General features: G+C 40.8%; 1 protein-coding gene across 1 annotated transcript in view; it reads right to left on the bottom strand.

Annotated features, from left to right (window-relative positions):
- LOC118793634 (coiled-coil domain-containing protein 171-like) overlaps positions 1-20,645 on the bottom strand; it is a 73,531-nt gene that overhangs the window by 20,747 nt on the left and 32,139 nt on the right. Inside the window, exons 18-22 of the mRNA XM_036551862.1 lie at positions 20,433-20,644; positions 18,856-19,026; positions 16,856-17,041; positions 10,019-10,164; positions 8,563-8,617 (exon numbers count right to left, since the gene is read on the bottom strand). Of these exons, the coding sequence (XP_036407755.1) occupies positions 8,563-8,617; positions 10,019-10,164; positions 16,856-17,041; positions 18,856-19,026; positions 20,433-20,644 (770 nt within the window). The remainder of the gene's footprint in view (positions 1-8,562; positions 8,618-10,018; positions 10,165-16,855; positions 17,042-18,855; positions 19,027-20,432; position 20,645) is intronic.

Genomic DNA, 20,645 nt, shown 5'->3' with positions numbered 1-20,645 from the left:
GATTTTCCGATGGGACTGCTGGCAATCCTGGCTAGTGTGTAACAGTGGATGCTCAGTTCCTTTGTGTGTGATGGATGAATTGCAGATATAATGACTGGCCATTACCTCTGCAAATAAAGCAGCTCAGGCAATGCCCAACGCTGGAACATCTGGGCAGATCTGGAAAGCAAAGGGCCCGAAACCGGATGTCCCCACATCTAAACTGGGCTAATTAACATCCGCATCTGGGGCAGTAACCTTCCCACTTCTCCAATTTTCTCATAGCTTTCCCCAGGTAGAACTCTTTGGAACAGGACCTTCTTCTCTTGTTTTTCATTTCCGAATTCCTTCATGCCATTTTAAATGGAAACTTGAGTTGATTGCTACTGCTGTGAAAAAAATAACATAACTAAACACATTCGCCATAAAAGAGGATGCTTGCCATCCTGAAAAGCCACAAAAATATTTTTGCTCACAAAAAATGCATATCCCTCCATGCCAGTATTTAAGTTGTGAGTTAAGGTAAGATGCACATCAGCAGCAGGTTGTGGGAGGGAAAGGAATTATCTATTGCTTACCAAATTCTAGTGTGGGGTAAATGAATATGAGCAGAATCCAGGAAAGGCCAGACCACAGTTTAAAGAAATAAGGCAGTTCAAAGGGAAAGGCCTGTTCAATAAGTAGTCACCCTGCACCACTTAATATGCACTGCAGTAGTACACCATGTGCAACTGGTTTTTAATACAAAATGGTACGCAGCGGACACTGGTGTGAAATACACATATCATCATTTCTCTTTTCTCTCTATGATTTGCTACATCATTAAGAAAATGGATGCTGTTTATACAACCCACAAGTGTATAAACCATACCTAAACCGAATGTACACCGCACAGACAAATGCATGAAAGTATATATTCAAACAGAAGTAAATAAAGTAACTGTTTGCTGTCCATAGTGAATCCAGCATATCTGATGCATATTCAGTGCATATCTGTATACAACAGCGAGTATTCAAATTGTAAATTCAAACCGTAAATCACAAGACACAAGTAAATGTACAGCACAATATAATATACAGCCACAATTTCAAGAGAAAGCACTATGGATATTAAGGGGTCAAATCACTAAATCAAACTATCATCAGTCAATCTGAATCTGGACTTTCTGACCTAAAACTGGCCACTTTATTTTCTTCTAAAACTTCTACAGTGGTATCGGCTTCAATGTTTCAAACTTAAGTATTTTAGGTTTTACTTTCTTAATAATTTTTAGATTTGTAACTCCAACTGTGAAAGTTACTGAGAAGCATCTGATTTCTGCAACATTAACTAGCAGTCTTGTTACGGCATAAACCAGACAGGGAAGCACAAAGGTTGGGCCAGTAAAATACAAAGAAATGACACACCCCACACTAAAGAGTTGACTCGCTATGCTCTTATGCAATGAGTTTCATTGCGTTTGCCATCCTGCACTCTCCTCCAGGCTCCCCATCTGTCAGTCTCCTTCCCAGCATGGCAAAAAAAACAGGGATGTCATTTTGCTAAAATTACTGTACTAGAAAGGGAAAATAATTGTATCATCACAAAGTGCTTGCGTTGTGGCATCGGTGATGAAAGCTGGGTTTGAGACTGCCGGCTCGGTAGCAGCTGTGCTTCAGTGTCACATTGTATTGAGAGCAGAATGAATCACACAACAGATGTTTAATGTCATGGCTAGTCTGTCAAGTCAAGCAAACATGCTTGCATACAGTACACAGTCTAATTTATTGCTTTAGCCCCGCGGAACACGTCGGTAAATCAGAGCACTTCTCCGCAAAGGCTAGGATCGAAAGCTACACCTCACTTTGACCATTAAGCTGATGGAGGGATTTCTCTTTCTCTGAACCTCGCGGCACGGGTCTTGTAGTGTGGATTCATAAATCTAGGCTTGTATGTTAACCAATTTGTTTTAATATACAAACAATTCTGCATGACTATTACTAGAAAAAGAGGCAAAAGAGGGCTTTAGTATAACATAAAGCAACGAAACAAAGATAACCCTGTAATACCGTCATCTTCCTTACAAAACAAGCAGCCCTGATGTGTATGCGGGTCCTTTTAATCTTGTATCCTTAGTCTTCTTTATTCTTTTGGGTGGACTTTGTAGGTCTGTGAGTGGGAATTTTAGTCAATATCTATGACCAACAAACACCTATAGAACACTGCTCCATAATGTAATTTTTATTACTTTTCAAGGTCATCTTCAAATTGCAGAGCAACTTGTGGTACAGTTCACTTGGAGTCTTTGAGAATGTAGTGCTTCAGGTTGGACAGTACAATATAATCAGAAAGAAAAAAAATCTCAAAAGATGGCTTTAAAAATTGCAGCAAAGGTGTAATTAAAAAAAAAAAGTTGCTACATGTCTAAGAATATTCTCCAGGCCCTTCTCCCCTCCTTTTGCAAAACCCAGGCAGATAAAAAGAAACACTCATGTGGATTAAAGTGCTCAGAATGTATCAACATCAATCCACCAGAGTTTTGCCTTCTACATTTTTGAACCACAGTCAATAGATCTAAATATTTTACTGCACCCTGGCCGATTTATTGTTTGATGTTTAAAAACTTGCGCAGAATCAAAGAAAATTCATTAAATTCAAGCCCCCGAATGAGGCGCGATCAGCTTTGAAAGTCTAGTTTAACCGGGATATTGATAATTCTCTTTCTTCTGTGACAAAAGCCACCAGGGAGGCTGGTGGTGTCAGAGTACAAAAGCACATTGCCAATAACGCCAGAGAACAATGTACACAGCGTGTAGGTAAGGCAGGGAATAACAATGCACAACTGACACTAAGGCTGCAGAGCTCCCGGTATTCTTCAGGGACAAAAGGCCAAATATAAGATGACACACATGAGATATGGTATTATTGCTCAAAAAGAACAGTGCAACTTACTCCAGAAGTAATTAAAACCACCTTCTTCCTCAACTTTTTCTGTTTACACACCACACCACACCACAATTTTTATCAAGCTTAATTAAACCAACAACAAGTCAGTTTTCTTTCTGCACTAAATTGCCATCAAAATAAACTCCAAGGACTTGCTGAAGTAATATGTTCTGAGGTAATGTTCTTGTAATTCATTTTAGATGGCCGTTTCCTATTCTGAGGTCAATATAGTTATAAAAATGAAAAAGATTATACAAACACAGAATTCTTATCAATCCTTTTTTTAGGTTTCAGTATATTTTTCTTGTGATTTGTTGATTGGACTGAACCAGCCACTAAATTACAGCTAATTTAGTTTAGATTTAAATGCATTGATACAGTTTTCTTTCAAACAGATATAGAAGCTATTGCATCAAAACTCAATTCATTATCAAACAAACTTCACAAATTTCCACCGGCTTTTACATTCATGTTAGTCACTTCTTGTACTTTCTCTAAAGCTGACATTTTCAGTCAAGTTTTCAGTCAAGGCATGAAGAAAAGTCATTTTCCAGGATTAGCGTAAAATAATACAAAAATCAGGACAACTTTTTGGTACAGTCATTAAAATTTGCTCTGTAAATTCATTTTGTGGATGAAGACAGCTGTCAAAGAGCAATGGCAAAAATGAGCATTCCTCTCCAAGTCCAAATAACAGAGTAGAATGGTCCAGCTCTAAATAAAAACAAAGATCTGTCCATTTGCACCACAGGAGAATAACATGGGGAAGTGAATAAGCAGAAGACAGTTCAGTCTGAGACAGAGAAACAAAGGAAGAAATTAATTACAAGTGCTTACAGAATTATCATTTTAACAAACTTAAATTCTGTGAAATTCTATGATCCGGCAAAAGCCTGTGTGCTAGATAGGCACACCCCTCCCTCTGGACAGACTGCTTTTGCAGAGGTCCTTCTCCACATGCTCTAGAAAAAGAGTAACAATGGCGGAACACTTAGTTTGCAACACTTTCTTGAAATTAGGCTTGGAATGTTTAGGGCATATTTGTCCATTTCACAGAAATTCTACATCAGTTGAAAACAACTCCTGTTTCTGTGCACTTGGGTTTGGGTTCACCTGTGTTCTTGGTTCTGGCCTTACGTTCTCATGTTTGGAACAGCAATCACTACACTGCTGCACCGACGCATAAAATATTTTGATTTGTGTTTACAGTGTTGGACATATTTAGCGTACCATTATATGTAAAGGAAAGATTATTCACCACAAGAAACTTTGTACATATAATCAGATTTGTTACTGGCTTATTTTCATCATGTTGGCTATTAGGCCATTCGTTTTCATGTAAAAACAACAATCAAAGTGTCAAAACAATTATTTCTATTGTTTGCTACAAATTTCAAAGTCTATTTTTGTAATGCCTAACAAAAATGAAATAATGGCAAAGATCACATGGGCAGGAGATGTCCAGTGCTGTTAGGATCAGTAACTAGGTTCCTGATTCTCTGTCTAGCAATTGATCATCAGGGGTTTCTATTAGTTCCTCAGGACTGCCTCCAGCGCTGGCTGCTGCTCTGAGAGTAATTACAATCCCTCACTGTTTGTGCGTGGTGGCTTCGGCCGTGTCAGTGTTAGACGCGTGCTGCTGACGGCCCACTTGAAGGCTAGATTGTTCTACCGGATCCTGTCGACCAGGCTCCCCAGTCAGCCCCGCGGAGCCCGTCTCCCGGCACACGCCCCCCCCCCCCCCCATCGCGGCTCAGGGAAGGTTATCGGGAGGAATTACCATGCAGTGGCTGACAGAGGATAAGGCCGAATCGTCTCACCAGAGGTGAGAGACTTCTATCAATGTTAACAGACCTGCTGGGCCACCAATTCCCCCAACCCCAAAATCAAATCTCTCAGTGTGGGCTGTGGGGGCCGGCCTCTTCCTGTCAGCTCACCCTGGGTCAGTTTGGAGAGTAGAGCTGAATTAGAAACGCAGCACGTGGACCCTTGTGTTCCACTTATCCAATGTCAGTCTTTACGCTTGGAAAACCGTTTTTCTTTCACGAGTAGATGTGCATATATTAATATGATAATGACTGCCAAATTAAACTTGAATTGTAAGGTAACTGAAATATTTATTATGCCGTGTTAGAGAAAATAAAATGGGATAACTTCTCACGTCACATTTGTACATTGTGTCACATTTACTACACTGCAGCACAGTGTAGGCAGCATCAACTACACTGTTGCTAGTAAATGTCACTGCAGATCATTGGATTTGCACATATTAATTCTGGCATGCTGTAAAACAGGTTGTCTTCTAGTAAAGCAATCAAAATCAACAATTAGAGCAATTACCGTAATTGTGCAAACAAGATTTAACATGCAGAAGACTTAGATAATCTAAGACCCCAAAATTCTCAAATTAAATGGGAGGAAATGATTAACACAGCTATGACAGGTTAATTTCAACCTAAGAAAGTCAGAAATGCATGCAGATCGGTTCTGAGCAGGCATTACAGTTCTGTCCCGCTCCATCTTGGCAGGCTTCATTTCCTGCAGCACTGAACGGCTCCTTTGAACAGACGCAGACAAAGGTGTGTGTGTGTGTGTGTGTGTGTGTGTGCGCGTGCGTGCGTGCGTGCGTGTGTGTGTGGGGGGGGTGTGTGTGGGGGGGGTGGGTGGGGGGGTGGGTGGGAATTGGGGAGCACGATCTTTTTTTGATTGACAAGGCCCATAAAAGCCTAACCTGATCTCTGCCAGGAGTGGACAAGACTGGGGTGAGGCAGTGTTAGGGGGGCACAGGACGAGACAAGTGTCCTTCATGGATAATCTATAAGGGGCTTTACTCCGGGGCCGTCAAGGTCTCAGCATCTCTCAGGAGCTGATGGAGGGGGGCGGTCACAGGGACACCGACTCGTGCCAGCGATGACAGCACAGCTGGCCAGCTAATGACAGAACGGCCCCGCCGGCTCGCACCTTTCTTGTCCCGAGCACACGACCTCGCGGGGGGAACCTTGGCAACCGTGGCCAGATGTTCTGGAGAGCAGACAGAGCTCGGCGCACTTCAGGGAGTCACTCGCCTCTCTCTTTTCTCCTTTAATTGAAAATCATGTAAAAGGTCAGTACTGCACACTGTCCCTCGCTGGTAACAGAGCTCCGGCTTCTCTGCATTTGATCCACACACTTGAACATGTTGCTGTTCTAATCCTATCAAGCGCATATGAAACCAACACTCACAATTCGTAGAAACGTCTAATACGTACATCATTGGATTTAATAGGAACGTACATGGTGCATGCCCGTGCATGAGTCTGAAACATTAGCATTAAAAAGAACCAACACTATAGGAATGACATCTGCCTGAGCAAAGCCAGACTGAAGAAGAGTCTGAGTCAGTTAAGATTCTTCAATGACGTGATGCTATGTCACAGGAATGCTTATATAACTTAATATGGTATGATGTCCATTTCCTATCCTGGATCCATTCACTTCAGCATAAGTTTTCCAAAATACAGAGGGATCCCTCCTGTTGGTTTCTGAGCTTCCTCATGTCGTGATTGTGAAGGCCTCACATGTCAAATATCTGCAGGCTCTCTCTGTACACAGCTAAACAGATCCAGCTCTCCACCTGTCACTCCTACTCATCTCCTAAGGTTTTAAGAAGTTGTCTGGACACTCCTGAGCAATACTGTAAGATCCCACTTTATTCTTGGACACTGGGCTGCATTGGTGAGCAGCATTAAACAACTCCAGCTTTGCTTGATGTAAACAGTTTATGATTTACTCAATAACAGGAAGTATGGTTTGAAATTCTGGAATGCTGACAATGACATCAAGCTGAATGTCCTTTTGCTTGGGCTGAACATGCACACATTCACATTTAAAATCTATTTAACCCTAATCATAACATGCTTGGAACAGCATGAGCATAACGTGCTCTGCGCTGGTATAGCGGTACTGTACACCATTTTACAATTTAGCTGCCAGCTGTAACTGGTACCTCTGAAGGGAATAATACATGAGCTTATCAGTGTTGCATTTAACATGGTGAGTGGTTAATGACATTGTTGAGTGGCAAGTGGTTTCATAAAAAAAACAAAAAAAAAAACACAATTGTTGCTTAAATGTTAAGCAAATGTTAAATGTTGTTGCTTAAAGATTAAATGTTACTGCATATTTAACTGGTTAATATTTATTTCACAGATAACTGTAAGATAGCTACGCTGTGAACATTCACTGTCTACAGCGTACACTTGGAATTCAGAGGATAGGTGACATTGCCAGTCCACCATCAATAAATCCATAAGTCTACATTCCAGTTATGGTTTCAAATTAGATGGCGAAAGACACATTGTGGTCTGACAAAGAGAAAATTTTCCAGTTTACAGTTTAAATAAACTGTAAACAATTTTTATATGCACACAAAAGTAGTAATGTGGTGACTTCGTAGTATCATTATTTTTTCATTGAATGACAGCCCTAATGAGCACGCGCACATGCATACACACACACACGCGCGCACATACACAAAATGCATCAGAGGGGTCGATTTTTTTCAATAATCTTTTTCTGTCTTACAAAAGTTCAATGTGAATGTAACTGAAATTTTGGCGATATTTAAGAGTAACTTTTTTACAACAGGATCTGTGACATTAAATATATATAATTTAAATATACATAATGCATTAATCTGTTATAATATGTTCCTGATATATTTCTGCGCTGTCTTCTACCCACTTGAAAGACCCTTAGCAACATTTCAAGGATAAAGACTATGATACTACTGCATCAGTGTTCAGATCCACAATGAAAATCGTTCTCTTTCTGAATTTCATATTTGTACAACTATCCAAGAGCCTCTCTAAATGCACTTAGTATCTGTGAAACTTGATTTGAAGAAATACTTTGTGGTTTACAGCCTGGCAAAGCACACACATACACAAAGAAGTCTGGTGAAAAATGTGCGGGTTTTCCACAAATGTTTACAGAGTTAAAAGGCGGTATAACAAGCGGAATAGCGTAAAACATAATAAAAATCTCATGACCTGGAAGAGTGTAATCACAAACAGGAAAGAAATCATATAATTGATACAATGAACTCTGGATTTGTAAATTATCAATTACACTTGCATCTGTGGGGGGAGGGGGGGGGGGCTGGATCAGCATCCCAAGATGTGTGTTTTAAATTCTCTCCTGTGGTCTTTGCCAGTAACAATATAAACCACAAGCACTATCATAGCCACATGTTCCCTTGGCCAACTCCACTGTCCTTCCCCTTTCCCCCGTTTAAAATGTGGTTTGGTACTGACAGCTAAGGAAAGTTTGGTTTTCCTTTCCCATAGGTTTTTAATATCAACTACTCTCCAAAAAAATAAAAAAAAAAAAACTTAAGGTTAAACAAAAGGCATACAAAGATGGGACAGCCATCCACTCCATTTGAGTTTTTCTCAAAAGAAAAGCTGTTGTCCACGCTAGAGCGCCATTTTTGGGTCTAGCGCGTATGAAGAAATATGTTTCAGGGCTCTTTCAGAAGGTGATGGCTGACACTTAAAACAGTAAAACGGTTTTAAAGGTTATTACGTGGTGTAGAGCATAGATAGCCTCTACATACACGAGTCAGAGGGAGTTTGGAAATAGAAGTTGACAAAAGTGTTTCAAACTACAGTACTTACATCATTGAGAATGCCTTCAACAGACCTCATGTACCCTGCCAATGAATCCTTGCTCCTGACAAAAAAAAAAAAAAAAAATTCAAGACATTTCATATAGGCCTGTCCTTACTTTCTAAAAAATAAATACTGCAAAAAAAAAAAAATAATAAAAGTGTTTCCCAACCCTAGTCCTGAGGACCTGCCATGTGTACAGGTTTTGTTGCGACAGAGCAATTTATTGGGGTTAATTGAGATGACAATTGAATTACTTATTTGGCATTTCCTCATTTGTCCTGCAATAATTTGTTTATAAAATTACCATACTCTTTGATGTCAGCCATAATAAAAATAAAGTTTCTCATTCAACATATTTTAGTGTGTAACTGCTTGTTGAACAATTTTGAGGCATCCATCTCAATTATGCTTCAATTATGGTTCAACAACTTTTTCTAGGCAACACTGACCTGTCAATGTACCAGGGGCTCAAATGAGCAGAAATACTTGTACTTTTACCCCTCTGTTAGAATAAACACAATGATTCATACCTGAAACAAAGCATTAAAAGCCCAAATGTGTTCCATGATGTCAAATTCATATTAGTGTTCAGTTAACATCTAAAACAAATCTGATGAATATCCAGTTCAGATGGAACAAAAGCCAGTGGGTCAAACAGTACCTGGATTGGGAAACACTTCAGTGAAGGATAACCACAACATTCTGGATTTGTTTGAGAAAGTGTACAAAAACAATATTTAAATATATTTCACACATTTAGTACTGAATTTGAACCTGTAAATACTCTCCTGTTTCACAGATATATTTATCTAATATTCCTTAGGCACTTAGGAAGTCATAGATCTACAAAGCATAAACGGCTGCTAAAACACATTATAGTAGACACTAAAACATTTATACCACCACCAAAGCTTGATGTCTTTTCTTGTTCAACATTTTAGGAATTTAACAATTCAGGTTTTCTTTCCACATTTCCTAAACACAACACACAATCCTACACCCTTTCTTTATTCAGTTAGTTAGATTCACACAAGCATGACAACATTACCCCAAAATTATCTTTTGTATCTCAGTTCTAAATCACACTTTTTGGGGACAGCATATGCGAACATGAGTGTGGGTACATGAGTATGCATTATGTGTCCGCGTGTACATGAGTGTGTATTCGACCTCTGTGTGTGTGCATGTGTGATGTGTGTGGATATATGCGTAACTGTGCGACTGTGTGTGTGTGTGTGTATGTATATGTGTGTGTGTATACGAGAGAGAGAGAGAGAGAGAGAGAGAGCGCGCGTGTGTGTGACATGTGCAAGCGTGTGTGCGTGCCTGTGTGCACCAGATCGTATATTTCAAAGGCGAGACAGCTCCTGGGTTTGCTGAACTTTTGCTTGTTACCAGGAGTGGGGAGTGAGAATTGATCTTGTGTCTGCTGGAGGCATGCTCCCCGGGGCCGCGCGCTCACTTGGCTGCCATGCGGAGGGCGCTCTCTGCATGGCGGATGCTCTCCTCCAGCTGACGCTTGTCCTGCTGCAGCTGGGAGAGATGCCGGCCGAGCTGACGCAGGGATTGATCTTTCCTCTTTAGCTCCATCTTCGCCTCCGAGAGACTCTGGTGGAGGGGTAGTGGGCGGAGGGAAGGGGGGGAAAGGGGGGAGGGGGTTAAGGAAAAGAGAAGCTTCTGTCAACCCCAATTCCTGCTTTCGGTTCACACTGTGGCAAGGCCGCATCAAGCAGCCGGTAAAAGTTAGCCACGGAACTGTTGCAACGAACTTCCATTCCGTTCAGTGATGAATATTGTATGGAAGGGAACATAGCTGAGCTGTGTCCCCCTAAGCCTGCGTTTTCATTCACAACCCAGTCGGTTTGCTAATCCATTAAGTCATCCATCAGAAGACCTAAAGCCACTGGATGTCTGCACTGCAACAGGGGCTCTGAAAAAAAGGCTGTAATGAATTACAGGGGCCACTGTGTGGCTGAAGCCAAGAGCGTGTGCGTCATTTCATGCTTGACATCCAAAGTAAAGAAGCCTCTCTGAAACTGATGCGGAATCCCTGACACTTCAGCCAGCTTTAATGTTTTCACACAGCTAAGGGAATTGAACCAAACTGCAAAGCCCCATGGAGGCTGGTTTGTGTGTGGGGGGAAAAAAACTGAGTGTAAACTATATAATAATTCATGTTGCTGAAGATCTGTTCACCTCTGTGTGTCCAGAACAATGTCATTTTTTGTAAATGGATTTTGATTTTTGTGAAGTTTTCAGGAAAGCGTGCCTGTTGGGGGACATGCTGACTTGCATGCTTTGTTAGACTTCTAAGCCCTGGACAAATCCAAGTGAAAAGCCACTGTTACACCAATGAAAGTTCCTTCTCAACATTAAAAAAAAAAAACAACACTAAGCCCACAACAGTACATTACACATGGACTTTCTGGTGCTGCTCTGTGGCTGGCTTACAGAAGAATGGAATCTGGCCTCCCCTGCACACTGAGCGCTCAGCAAACAAGAATCATCTGACGATCAGAGAACAGAACCATTAGCTATGTGCCATCTGATCAACTAATACTGCTGGTTGAAATTACACTTCTTAACAACTACTTCAGTTACATATATTACCATAAATTTTGATTATGATTGTACAGTATTCAACAGTAAAGTACTTGGTAAATAAAACCAAATTAATAACAATACTGTAGTACTGTTATTGTTATTACAGTACATTTACAATACCCATCAATTAAGATGGGTCATATTGTACTGTGTGCCATAATTGTAATATAAAATATGCAAGATGGTTAAATTAGCTCTCTACCTCTGTGCTGAGGTGGGCTACTTGTGTTAATGTACACACACTAGCAGAGTTTAAATATGAATTTTGTGATACTACAACAGTGGACTACAGATAAAACTTTAGGAATATCGGCCGCTGCTTTTTAGGTGTGGAAATGGAACAGAATCATTAGACACGCCTATTGCCCCTGAAGATAAGTAACAGCAAACTTTCATGAATCCACTTGCTGTGGACTTACACTAACAGCTGGATCCAATGAGGAAGAAGCACTATGAAGTACATTTTCTGAATCTAATGGAGCAGTTGACTTATAGTGGTTTTAGCTGATGCACGAGCACTTTAAACCACATCTCTTGGCAAGAACTTGAGCTATGACAAGCAAGGCAGTGTCATATTCCTCAAAATCATTATTGCATGAGCATATACATGGAGCATCAACGTACATTACTGAATAGACCTGATTACTGTGACTAACCATGCCTAGATAAATCAACTGTCAATTTGTCAGTTAAGAAGGTACCGTGTGTGTAAATACTGGTTACTGGTATCGGGCTGTGTGAAATGTTGTCTTAGCTTGGTCAGCCAACATTATGCTGAAGTACAACAACATAAATACTGTGAATTCAGATTTATAACATACTGGACACCGTATTCCCAGTGTAAAAGCTCGCGATAATGTTGTATCCATGAGCATGGTCTAACAACCGTCTCCAAAATAAACCACATCAGTAATTATAACAATAGCACAACCACACTTGAAGATGCAAATTCTTTTTTCTTTTTTCTTTTCTTTTTTCTCGTTTTTCACCCTGGCTTTCAAAAAAAAGGGACCATACATACAGCCCTTGATAATACTTCAAGAATGGCCAGTGCAAGCTGGTTATTTGCTTGGTTCCCAAGGTCTAAGTGCTAAGTGGACCCCTTGATGGCTGTGGCGAGGCTCAGTATTTCTGCTCTACAAGGAGCGAATGATGGGAGATGGCCGCTCGGGCAGCGCAGTGGCTGCAGTGATAAGTTGCTGGTTAGTCGCTAATTTCTGAACTAGGGCAGCGAGATGGCGCGAGGCCCGCGGAAGCGGGACGGCACGATACCCTGGAAATGGTTCAGGAGGAAAAAGGATAAATCAAGTTTAATAACTAGGCTCCTAATTGTTCCCCCTCCTCCCTGGGCTGAACTCTAATTACGTGGAGAGCTCTCCAGACTGTCACCTGATATTAAGTTGTTGAAGTGGTGAGATAATCAATAAACATTTAGTGTGGAGGAGAATGAAGATCCCGCTATGCAGTGGGAACTTCCAGCACCCAAAGCCCTCCTGCTCATGAGAAAGCCGCTGGGACTGCCCGAGTGATTGCAAAGCAATAATCCAGAGTACAGTTCCTAGGCCTTGAGGCCTTCAGGCGATGGTACGTTTGAGAGGGAAAGGTGAACACGGTCACCCTAATTACAGGCCGCTTTCACACACTTCAGGCATAAGTAAAGACAGGCCAATTAGGTGGAGAGGAAGATAAGGGAAGTTTTATTTGTATACTAATTAAACCCCTGATGAAATTAAAGGAAAAACATACGGCTCAGTAATTGTGCGTCTGAGAAAGGTCGCTTTAGGTGCAGTTATCTGAAAAGTGCAGCCTTGAGATAGTTCCCTTAATCCAAGATGGAGCCTTTGCGTTGCTCCAAGGGCGCTAATAATTTGATCCAACCCGAAGAAATTTCAGATTTTGACAGCCGCCTCATCTGAGGCGTTTATTGTCGATTCATTCCTTATTAGTCTGACGAAGGGGAGAACAAACTAAGCACATTTTTAAACTCTGTCGACACCATAAGCCTGTTTTGGGTTAAATGTACACTGTTCTAGACAATACCCATGTGCTAATTAATTCATTATGGCCTTTCCACAACAAGCAGTGTGCATGTATCTGTACTCTCCCATATGTTTCCCCCAGTACATAAGCGATGCATAATAATAGGAGGTAATTCCTGCTGCCTCACCATTTTAATTTCATAAATTGAGAAACTGTCATTGTATTGGCTGAACTCCAATTCAGTTCCCATACTCTCAGCTGACAGGGTTTCTTACAGACAGTAATCCTCACTGAAGTGGGGTAGGCAGCAAATCATGAAGCTTTGTCATTATCAGGCTCACATCTATTAGAAATGCATTTTTTAGCATGGATTACATACTTAATTGATAAATATTAATAACTTAAAGATGTCTGGTTCTAATGAATGGCATTCTATGATCTCAATCCATGCTTGGTAAATGGAAGAACAAAACAAGGCTGGGTGACAGAAACAGATGAGACAATGAAAGGGATAAAAATGAAGGGGTAAAATAATATTTTACATTTAACATTAAATTATTAAACTACAACTAAAAAGATAAAAAAAATAATACAAGTCAGTACTGACTGAATGAACTACATTGACAAAACTCAGCTGTACACACACATAAGTAAACTAACATTGTTGATGAGGTTTGCCATTTTTTTCATGTGAGAAAGGAAAGGTAGTCTAACATACACAGATTCTGTTTGCATCACCAACAGGAGGATGGCATGCGTATACTGTTATGGCATTGTCTGGTGGTGTAGTATGGAGGACAAAAGCTGAAATTTAAAATAAAATATGTAAATAAATTAAATGTTGAGAAAGTATAAATAAACACTGAGAATTAACATAGAGATTAATAAATTACATTTCTATATTTTTACATTCATTCATCTCTGTATTTACCTAGTTCTGTTATCCTGACTGACTATCTAGCACATAGTTTTACCTGACATGAAGGATGTCTGCACTACTTCTTTACTAACTTCCAGACCCACCTACATAACTCACAAAGGTATTGTCTTTTGTAAACCATTACAAGTAATTAGGCAGTCAAAGTCATCAAGAAATATTAGCAAGCTAGCCAAGTTTAGTTAAGCTAGGTGTGGTAGTTAATACTGACACTAAGGTTCGATAATGTGTGTTATTTTGTCATCATGTTTCACCGTCTGAAACCAAGCTAGTTGGACCTGCAGGATGGAAAAGATGGCGTCCCCATGCCATTTACATTAAAATCTCATTGGCATAAATTAATGCAGGATATGTAGCCAGCTTTGATTTTTCTATTATTGTTGTTACACTGACTTAGTTGTTCAAGTGTGAGACGAGACCTTATTTTTTAAGTTTGATAACAGGGAATTATGTAGGACTGCTAATTGCTCGCCTCAGAGTGTCATGCTGTTGGCCACTGACTTAACCTATTCATTTCCTCTACAGCAGCACAGACTGCAACCACCTGGCTGCCTGAACTGTCACCTCGGATGATGTCACCCAGAAACACAGTGAATGGTAGCTTCTTTAGCAACAGCAGACAGCTTGTGATACAAAAACTAAGGCTTTGGACTGGTTTACCGGGAACAAATTAAAAATCTCTGACAGAACATGTTTCATAGACTGAGCAGCCACGTCATTGGCAGGCTATCTAAAGATGCAGGAAGCTAGAAAAAGCTACTTGAAAAGCTTGCTTTTTTGTTCTCTGTGGCTAGCGTTTTATCCCTCCCATAACCATGTCAACAACTGCCCTAAATCTTCCATGAAGCCATCCACACAAAATGGGATGCAGTCATTGAATGCATGATTGTCCACTTCATTTGCTAACAAATCGTGATTATGTAACGATTGTCTCCCACAATGTATAGGGTTATAGGGTATCCAAATCATGTAAAGTCATGTAAAGCTCTTCTCAAGAGTTAATACAACTGACAGCAACAATATGATATGATTTACAGTAATTGATGTACATACATATTTAAAACATGAGTAATGCTACTTTTATGAGGTGGGCAAATACAGTGCCAGTCAAAAGTGTGGACACACCTGATTAAGAAAACATGCATTCAAACACATTTTGATCTAAAGACGTATGCTTAAATGTTTGAAATTTGTTTCTTAGACAAATATAAATAGTGAAGTTGATGCCTATATATATGATTTCTTTCCAAAATTTTAATTTTAAAAAATATTTTTTTGGCTATTCCAAATAAACAAATCAAAATCTTGTATTTTAGATTAACAATTTTTTGGTCACTGCATAATTCCATTTGTGTATTTCATAGTTTTGATGTCTATACTATTATTCTAAAATGTGGAAAACTATATAAATAAACAAAAACCCTTCTATGAGTAGGTGTGTCCAAACTTTTGGCTGGTACTGTATATTCTGTAGATGCATGGTGCTATGGTAAAACGATGCAATCAGCAAACATCGCACTACATTTCATGCCAATTATTATCTGTTTGATAGGAAGGCACACATTGTGTCATGGTGTGGTTACTCTCAGTGATCACAGAAGAGGCTGAGGGATTTAGTATTTTGGATTTCCAATACTCCATCTGTCTTCGTTCTTCTGTATCAGATTTACAAGTACAGTAGCAGCACATGAGGGTTGAAAAAACATGAGTATTGTAAAAAGGAAAAGTAATGCATCACTAAATTCATTGCTTTGGATCACAAGAGGAGGAAATGTAAAAAGAACAGAAACAGATCTTTATCGCACAGTATCACTATATGTTAACTCTGCTCTTAAGAGGTTAGAGATCAACTTGGCCTTTTTCAGTTCTTCAAAACTGTCTCATCTCTTATTAGAGATTATCTTCACAGAGGCTCCCTGCAATGCGTTGTCACAGTAAGCCGTGTTGCTGGGGAATCAAAGAGGGAGCCCCACAGAGCTCTGGTAAAGCTCCACATTATCTCCCAAGCAAAGAAGACTGCATGTGGCAGGATCTTCAAAAGTCGAGTAATCTTACGATTTGACAGTTCACAGCGTGAGGCCTTGTTTCTCATTTCTGAGCTGAATTTAACACATTTACTGTCCTTGCTTCAAATTGAAATAATTGCGGGCAAGATGAAGAAAATGAATCATGTAATAAATACGTTAATAAGGAGCCGGAGCGTGGTTTAAAAGTCTGTGATGTGAAACTGCGAAAAGGAGAATAAAATATAAAAAAAGCAAGCGCTGGAAAATTTCTAGGCTGAAGAATCTACATTTTTTGCAGGAAAAAACTTACAAATTACAAAAAAACTGCCACAAAGTGTCATGTATTGGTAGAGTAGCATCTTGGTTTTAATTTCTTTGTTAATGGCAAGGGTTTCGGTTCCCCTTAGCGTGTCTCCATTCACCAGCAACAGAAATCCTCAAGTATGAGCCCTGCATTTCCTCACAAACACTACGGGTGATGCAAGCCCTTGCAACTTCAGGGGTCAACATAAAAGTGATAGACTTCTAAACTGAGGGGGGAAAAAGACCCTCTCTGCATTTTAAGTGTTTCATTTAGCAGTCTAGTAATGTAATGCATGCATGCTAAGCAAACTACAGTACTTCATGCATAATATCTAAAGCAAAAGTGACAATTATCCATCTGAAGTATTAGAGATGAATTTCAACCAATAAAAAATGGATGGATAGCACAGGCATGCGCCGACTCTTTGCCAGGGTGAGGCAGTGGGAGCGGACGGAGAGGTGGGTCTACCTTGACGGCCTCGTCCAGGGTGCGGTCCTTCTCGGCCTCCTCCCCGGAGTGCAGCTCCAGCCGGAGGCCCAGCTGGTGCAGCTGCTGAGCCTGCTCGTGCAGCAGAGCCTGTGCCTGCTCCTCCCGCTCCAGGGCGCTGCTCAGCTCCTGACACATGCTGTCGAAGCGCTCCACAGGTACTCCCGCCTGACAGCCGCCACAAACAGAAAAACACAGGTTCATCTAGCATTTAGCATAACACCACTGAAGGATATACCATTCTGCATTTTGTGGAAAAAGAAAAAAAAAAAAAAAACCTGGCAACCGTCCTAGGAAAAGTCTCTTCCAAGCTTCAAATGCGGAAACTTTTTATGCTACCCTGGACAGCGTTGGATATTTTTTTTCTTCAGAAAGAACAGAATTCAAAGCATGAATCGCAATCAATCCTCACCTCAGCTCAATCCTCTGAGTACAATACTCGTTATAACCATAGCTTTTCTACTTTAAGAGGCTGGTGGTGGTTGAAGGCTGGGAATAGTTAGTAAGGGCATTCAAATCAAACAAAGGATAAAAAGTTGCCTATAAAATGGCAAATCAATTTCAAACTTTGGAATCATAAAAGCACGGGTCATCCTTTCTGAAATTTATTCGATTGGCATTGCCCTTGTAAGATTTTCTTGACAGCCGAAACATACATTTCTCATGTTGAGGTAAAAACTGAGGTGAAATGTTACATTTGCTTCAAATTTTCGATGTATAGTTAACTGAATCTTTTCCACTTTTGTGTCTCCCCAGGCACCCTTTAAGACATTATGAAGTGGATAATGAACATCAAACAAAACATCCAGCTAGCATTACTCCATGTCTCATGCACCACTACAGTACAATGCTAACAATTATCTTGATGGTTCACACAAATATAATGAACACTGTTTATATCCAAAGGTTTCTATGCAGCGCGATTTCAAAGCACAAATTATCTTGGAAATCTACAAGTCACAGGTCAGATTCATACACAAGAAGTAATCATTTGTATTCAGTCGCTGTCTGCTTAAACCCTGAAAGGCCCAGATACTTTTTAAAGGTATCCCTTGGTGATGTTCTCATATGCGCGAAGTGGACGTCAGGAACAAGGCTATTTTTTGTAGGTTTTAACATCTCTGACATTAGATGCTAAACCCTCCCCACATACACTTTCATGCATCGCTAAACAACCTTATCTGTTGTTATGTCATATTTATCATCACGTTGAACCTCTGTACATATACCAGTCTATCTTCCAGAAGTAGCACTGGTATTCAGATTCCTTTATTCAATGAATTGCAGTGAATCTGATGAATTTGGAAATAGTGCTGACATGGTCCAAGAGATTATATCTGTATTGGAAACTAGTAAGTCATTTCGAAGGGGTTCCTATTACACAGTCTGTACTACTTGTGCACATGTAGGAAGGCCGACAAATCATGTCAGGAATAAATGGAGATGACCACTTGGAAAAACTAGTGAAGTACAAAGTGTACCCAGTCATATACCTAACACTAGAAGAACATTGCAAAGATTGAATTAAGCCCTTGAAGCCGCACACCTTGTTGAAGTAATTTGTGTGATTGTCCTTGAGGGCATCTATCAAATTGAATGGACAGACCACCACCCGTTACACGGAGGCGTGGTGGCCATTGTGCAAGGCAGACTAAAGACCCGCCTCTTCAGACTGCATCTCGGTTCGACCTCAGTCCCCACCCTCTAACACCTGCTACTTCTAGTACTTGCCTTTTTTTTATTTTTTACATGTAGTATTGCAATGTGTTTCAAATTCTGTGATCTAGTGAGTGATGTATGGTAGTATATGCAACCTGTGCTCACACTCACTGGTCTGGCAGTGTTGTTAGCCTGGTCTGTCACTGTTGCTCATTCAATTAGCATGGATACACTTATATTCTGTTGTGCTGGAAGTCACTCTGGATAAGAGCGTCCGCTAAATGAATGTAACGTGATGTAACGTAATGTGTCATCGGACTCACCGTTTGCTGGCGCTCCTTGAGCCCGAGCGCCCGGTCGGCCTCCTTCTTCACCTCCCTCACGCTGCGCTTGTACTGGGCCACCTCCAGCCGCAGGCTGCGGCGCTCCACCTCGGCGGAGTGCAGCCGCTGCGTGAACTCCAGGATGCGCTGCTGCAGCTCCGCCACCACACGCTGCCCACCCAGACGCGCAGCACACAACACACGCGGGCTCATTCGCTGAGGCGCACTCAGCCTGTCATCAGTCACATTTCAATCTACAGCTGAGTGATGACGATACCTCCTCCTGTAGGAGCTCCCCTGTCATATCCAGGTGCCCTCTCCGAATATTACTTCTGAGTTCTCTGTTCCTAAATTCCCCCTGGTTGCCCTTCATCTCTCCCGAGTCCCTCTCCCCTTCCTCGTCTGCTAAAACCTGAAAGGGCTCTCTCAGCATACTTGCTGGATCAATCTTGACACTCCTTTACGAGGCCTTTTCACATCCAGTCCGATTTTTTCATGCGAAAAATTTGCACATCAAAAAATAAATCTTTGTCATGCCGACACAAGCCAATTCATTTAAAGATTTGGCTATAGCATCACTAGATGCAGCCATCTACTGAAGTTTACTGTACTGATCTGATCATGGGGGGGGAGTGTGCAGCCTTAACGCTAGATGGCAGGTTGCAGACAGAGCCATCCTTCTGACGTAATTAGTTACGAACAAGGGACAGAAACATGAATCTTATGTTTGCAGAGTTGCTTGTCTTATGCTTATGCTTGATCTTATGCTTACAGAGTTGCATCCTTAAGGAATACCAGACAGTGGTGACAGAAAGTGAAGGTAATCAATTAACTAATGTTGGCAAGCTTAACCAACGTTAGCTGGCTATCAATTCAACATTTACATCCAGTGCTGGTTGTGAAGCTAGCTAACTTGCTACTTAACACTGTTGGTAATAAAGGTAATAAAGGTCGGTTACATTTCACCACAATAGCTAGCTGGCCATCTACTTCAGTGGTAGGCTACAATAGGCTACTCTGAGTCTCATCTTTCACTTTATGAAAATCTAGGAAGAGGCTAGCTACATACCTTACTGTAAACACACTTCCATGTATTGTTCTGGATCGACAGGACCCCAGCGGTTGGTCCTCTACTTTTTTATATAGGGGATGTTAGAATTTGTTATAGTGTTTCAAACTGACCCTCAGACATCCAGAAGCAGGTTTTGAACCCATCGCAGTCTTGGACTAGCTGATGAAATTCTCAGTGCTCTTGCCTTTTTTTCAATATGGGGTGAACCCTGTATCATGTTTTTTTTGGCTTGACAGCAAAGACTATATTATATTATTGTCATTTAGCATTTACCTCTTAACAGGAGGAACTTTGGTCAAAAATTATGATCAAATTGTCATCACTTCATAGACACTTCATAGATTTTTTCCCAAACAAGTGGAAAACAACGCATCACAATCTTCAGCTTTTTTTTTTTTTTTTTTTTTTTAAACAAGAAGGAGAGGTAATGGCATAAAGCTTGAAGACTACTATAAAATGTTCAGAAAAGTGAGAAAGTGACTGAACATAAGTTTGCTATTCCTACCTTTCTTGTTAAAGTAGCAGGCATGTCGCTCTGAGGAGCCTTGCTGCTGAGTTTGTGAAGGCCTTGGCCCAGCCTCCTGGTCAGGGCTCCCTTCTCCCGGCACCATACCCTGGAAGTGCTGTCCATCTCCACCATGAGCCGCTCCATCAGCTTGGCAAAGCACATCCGAGCAGCAGCCAACACCCCGGGCCCAGAGGACGGAGTGCCTGCCTC

Source organism: Megalops cyprinoides, chromosome 18 (genome assembly GCF_013368585.1).
Source record: "Megalops cyprinoides isolate fMegCyp1 chromosome 18, fMegCyp1.pri, whole genome shotgun sequence".
NCBI lineage: Eukaryota > Metazoa > Chordata > Actinopteri > Elopiformes > Megalopidae > Megalops > Megalops cyprinoides.
The sequence above is the reverse complement of the archived record's forward strand: the minus strand, read 5'-3'. Positions and strand labels throughout refer to the sequence as shown.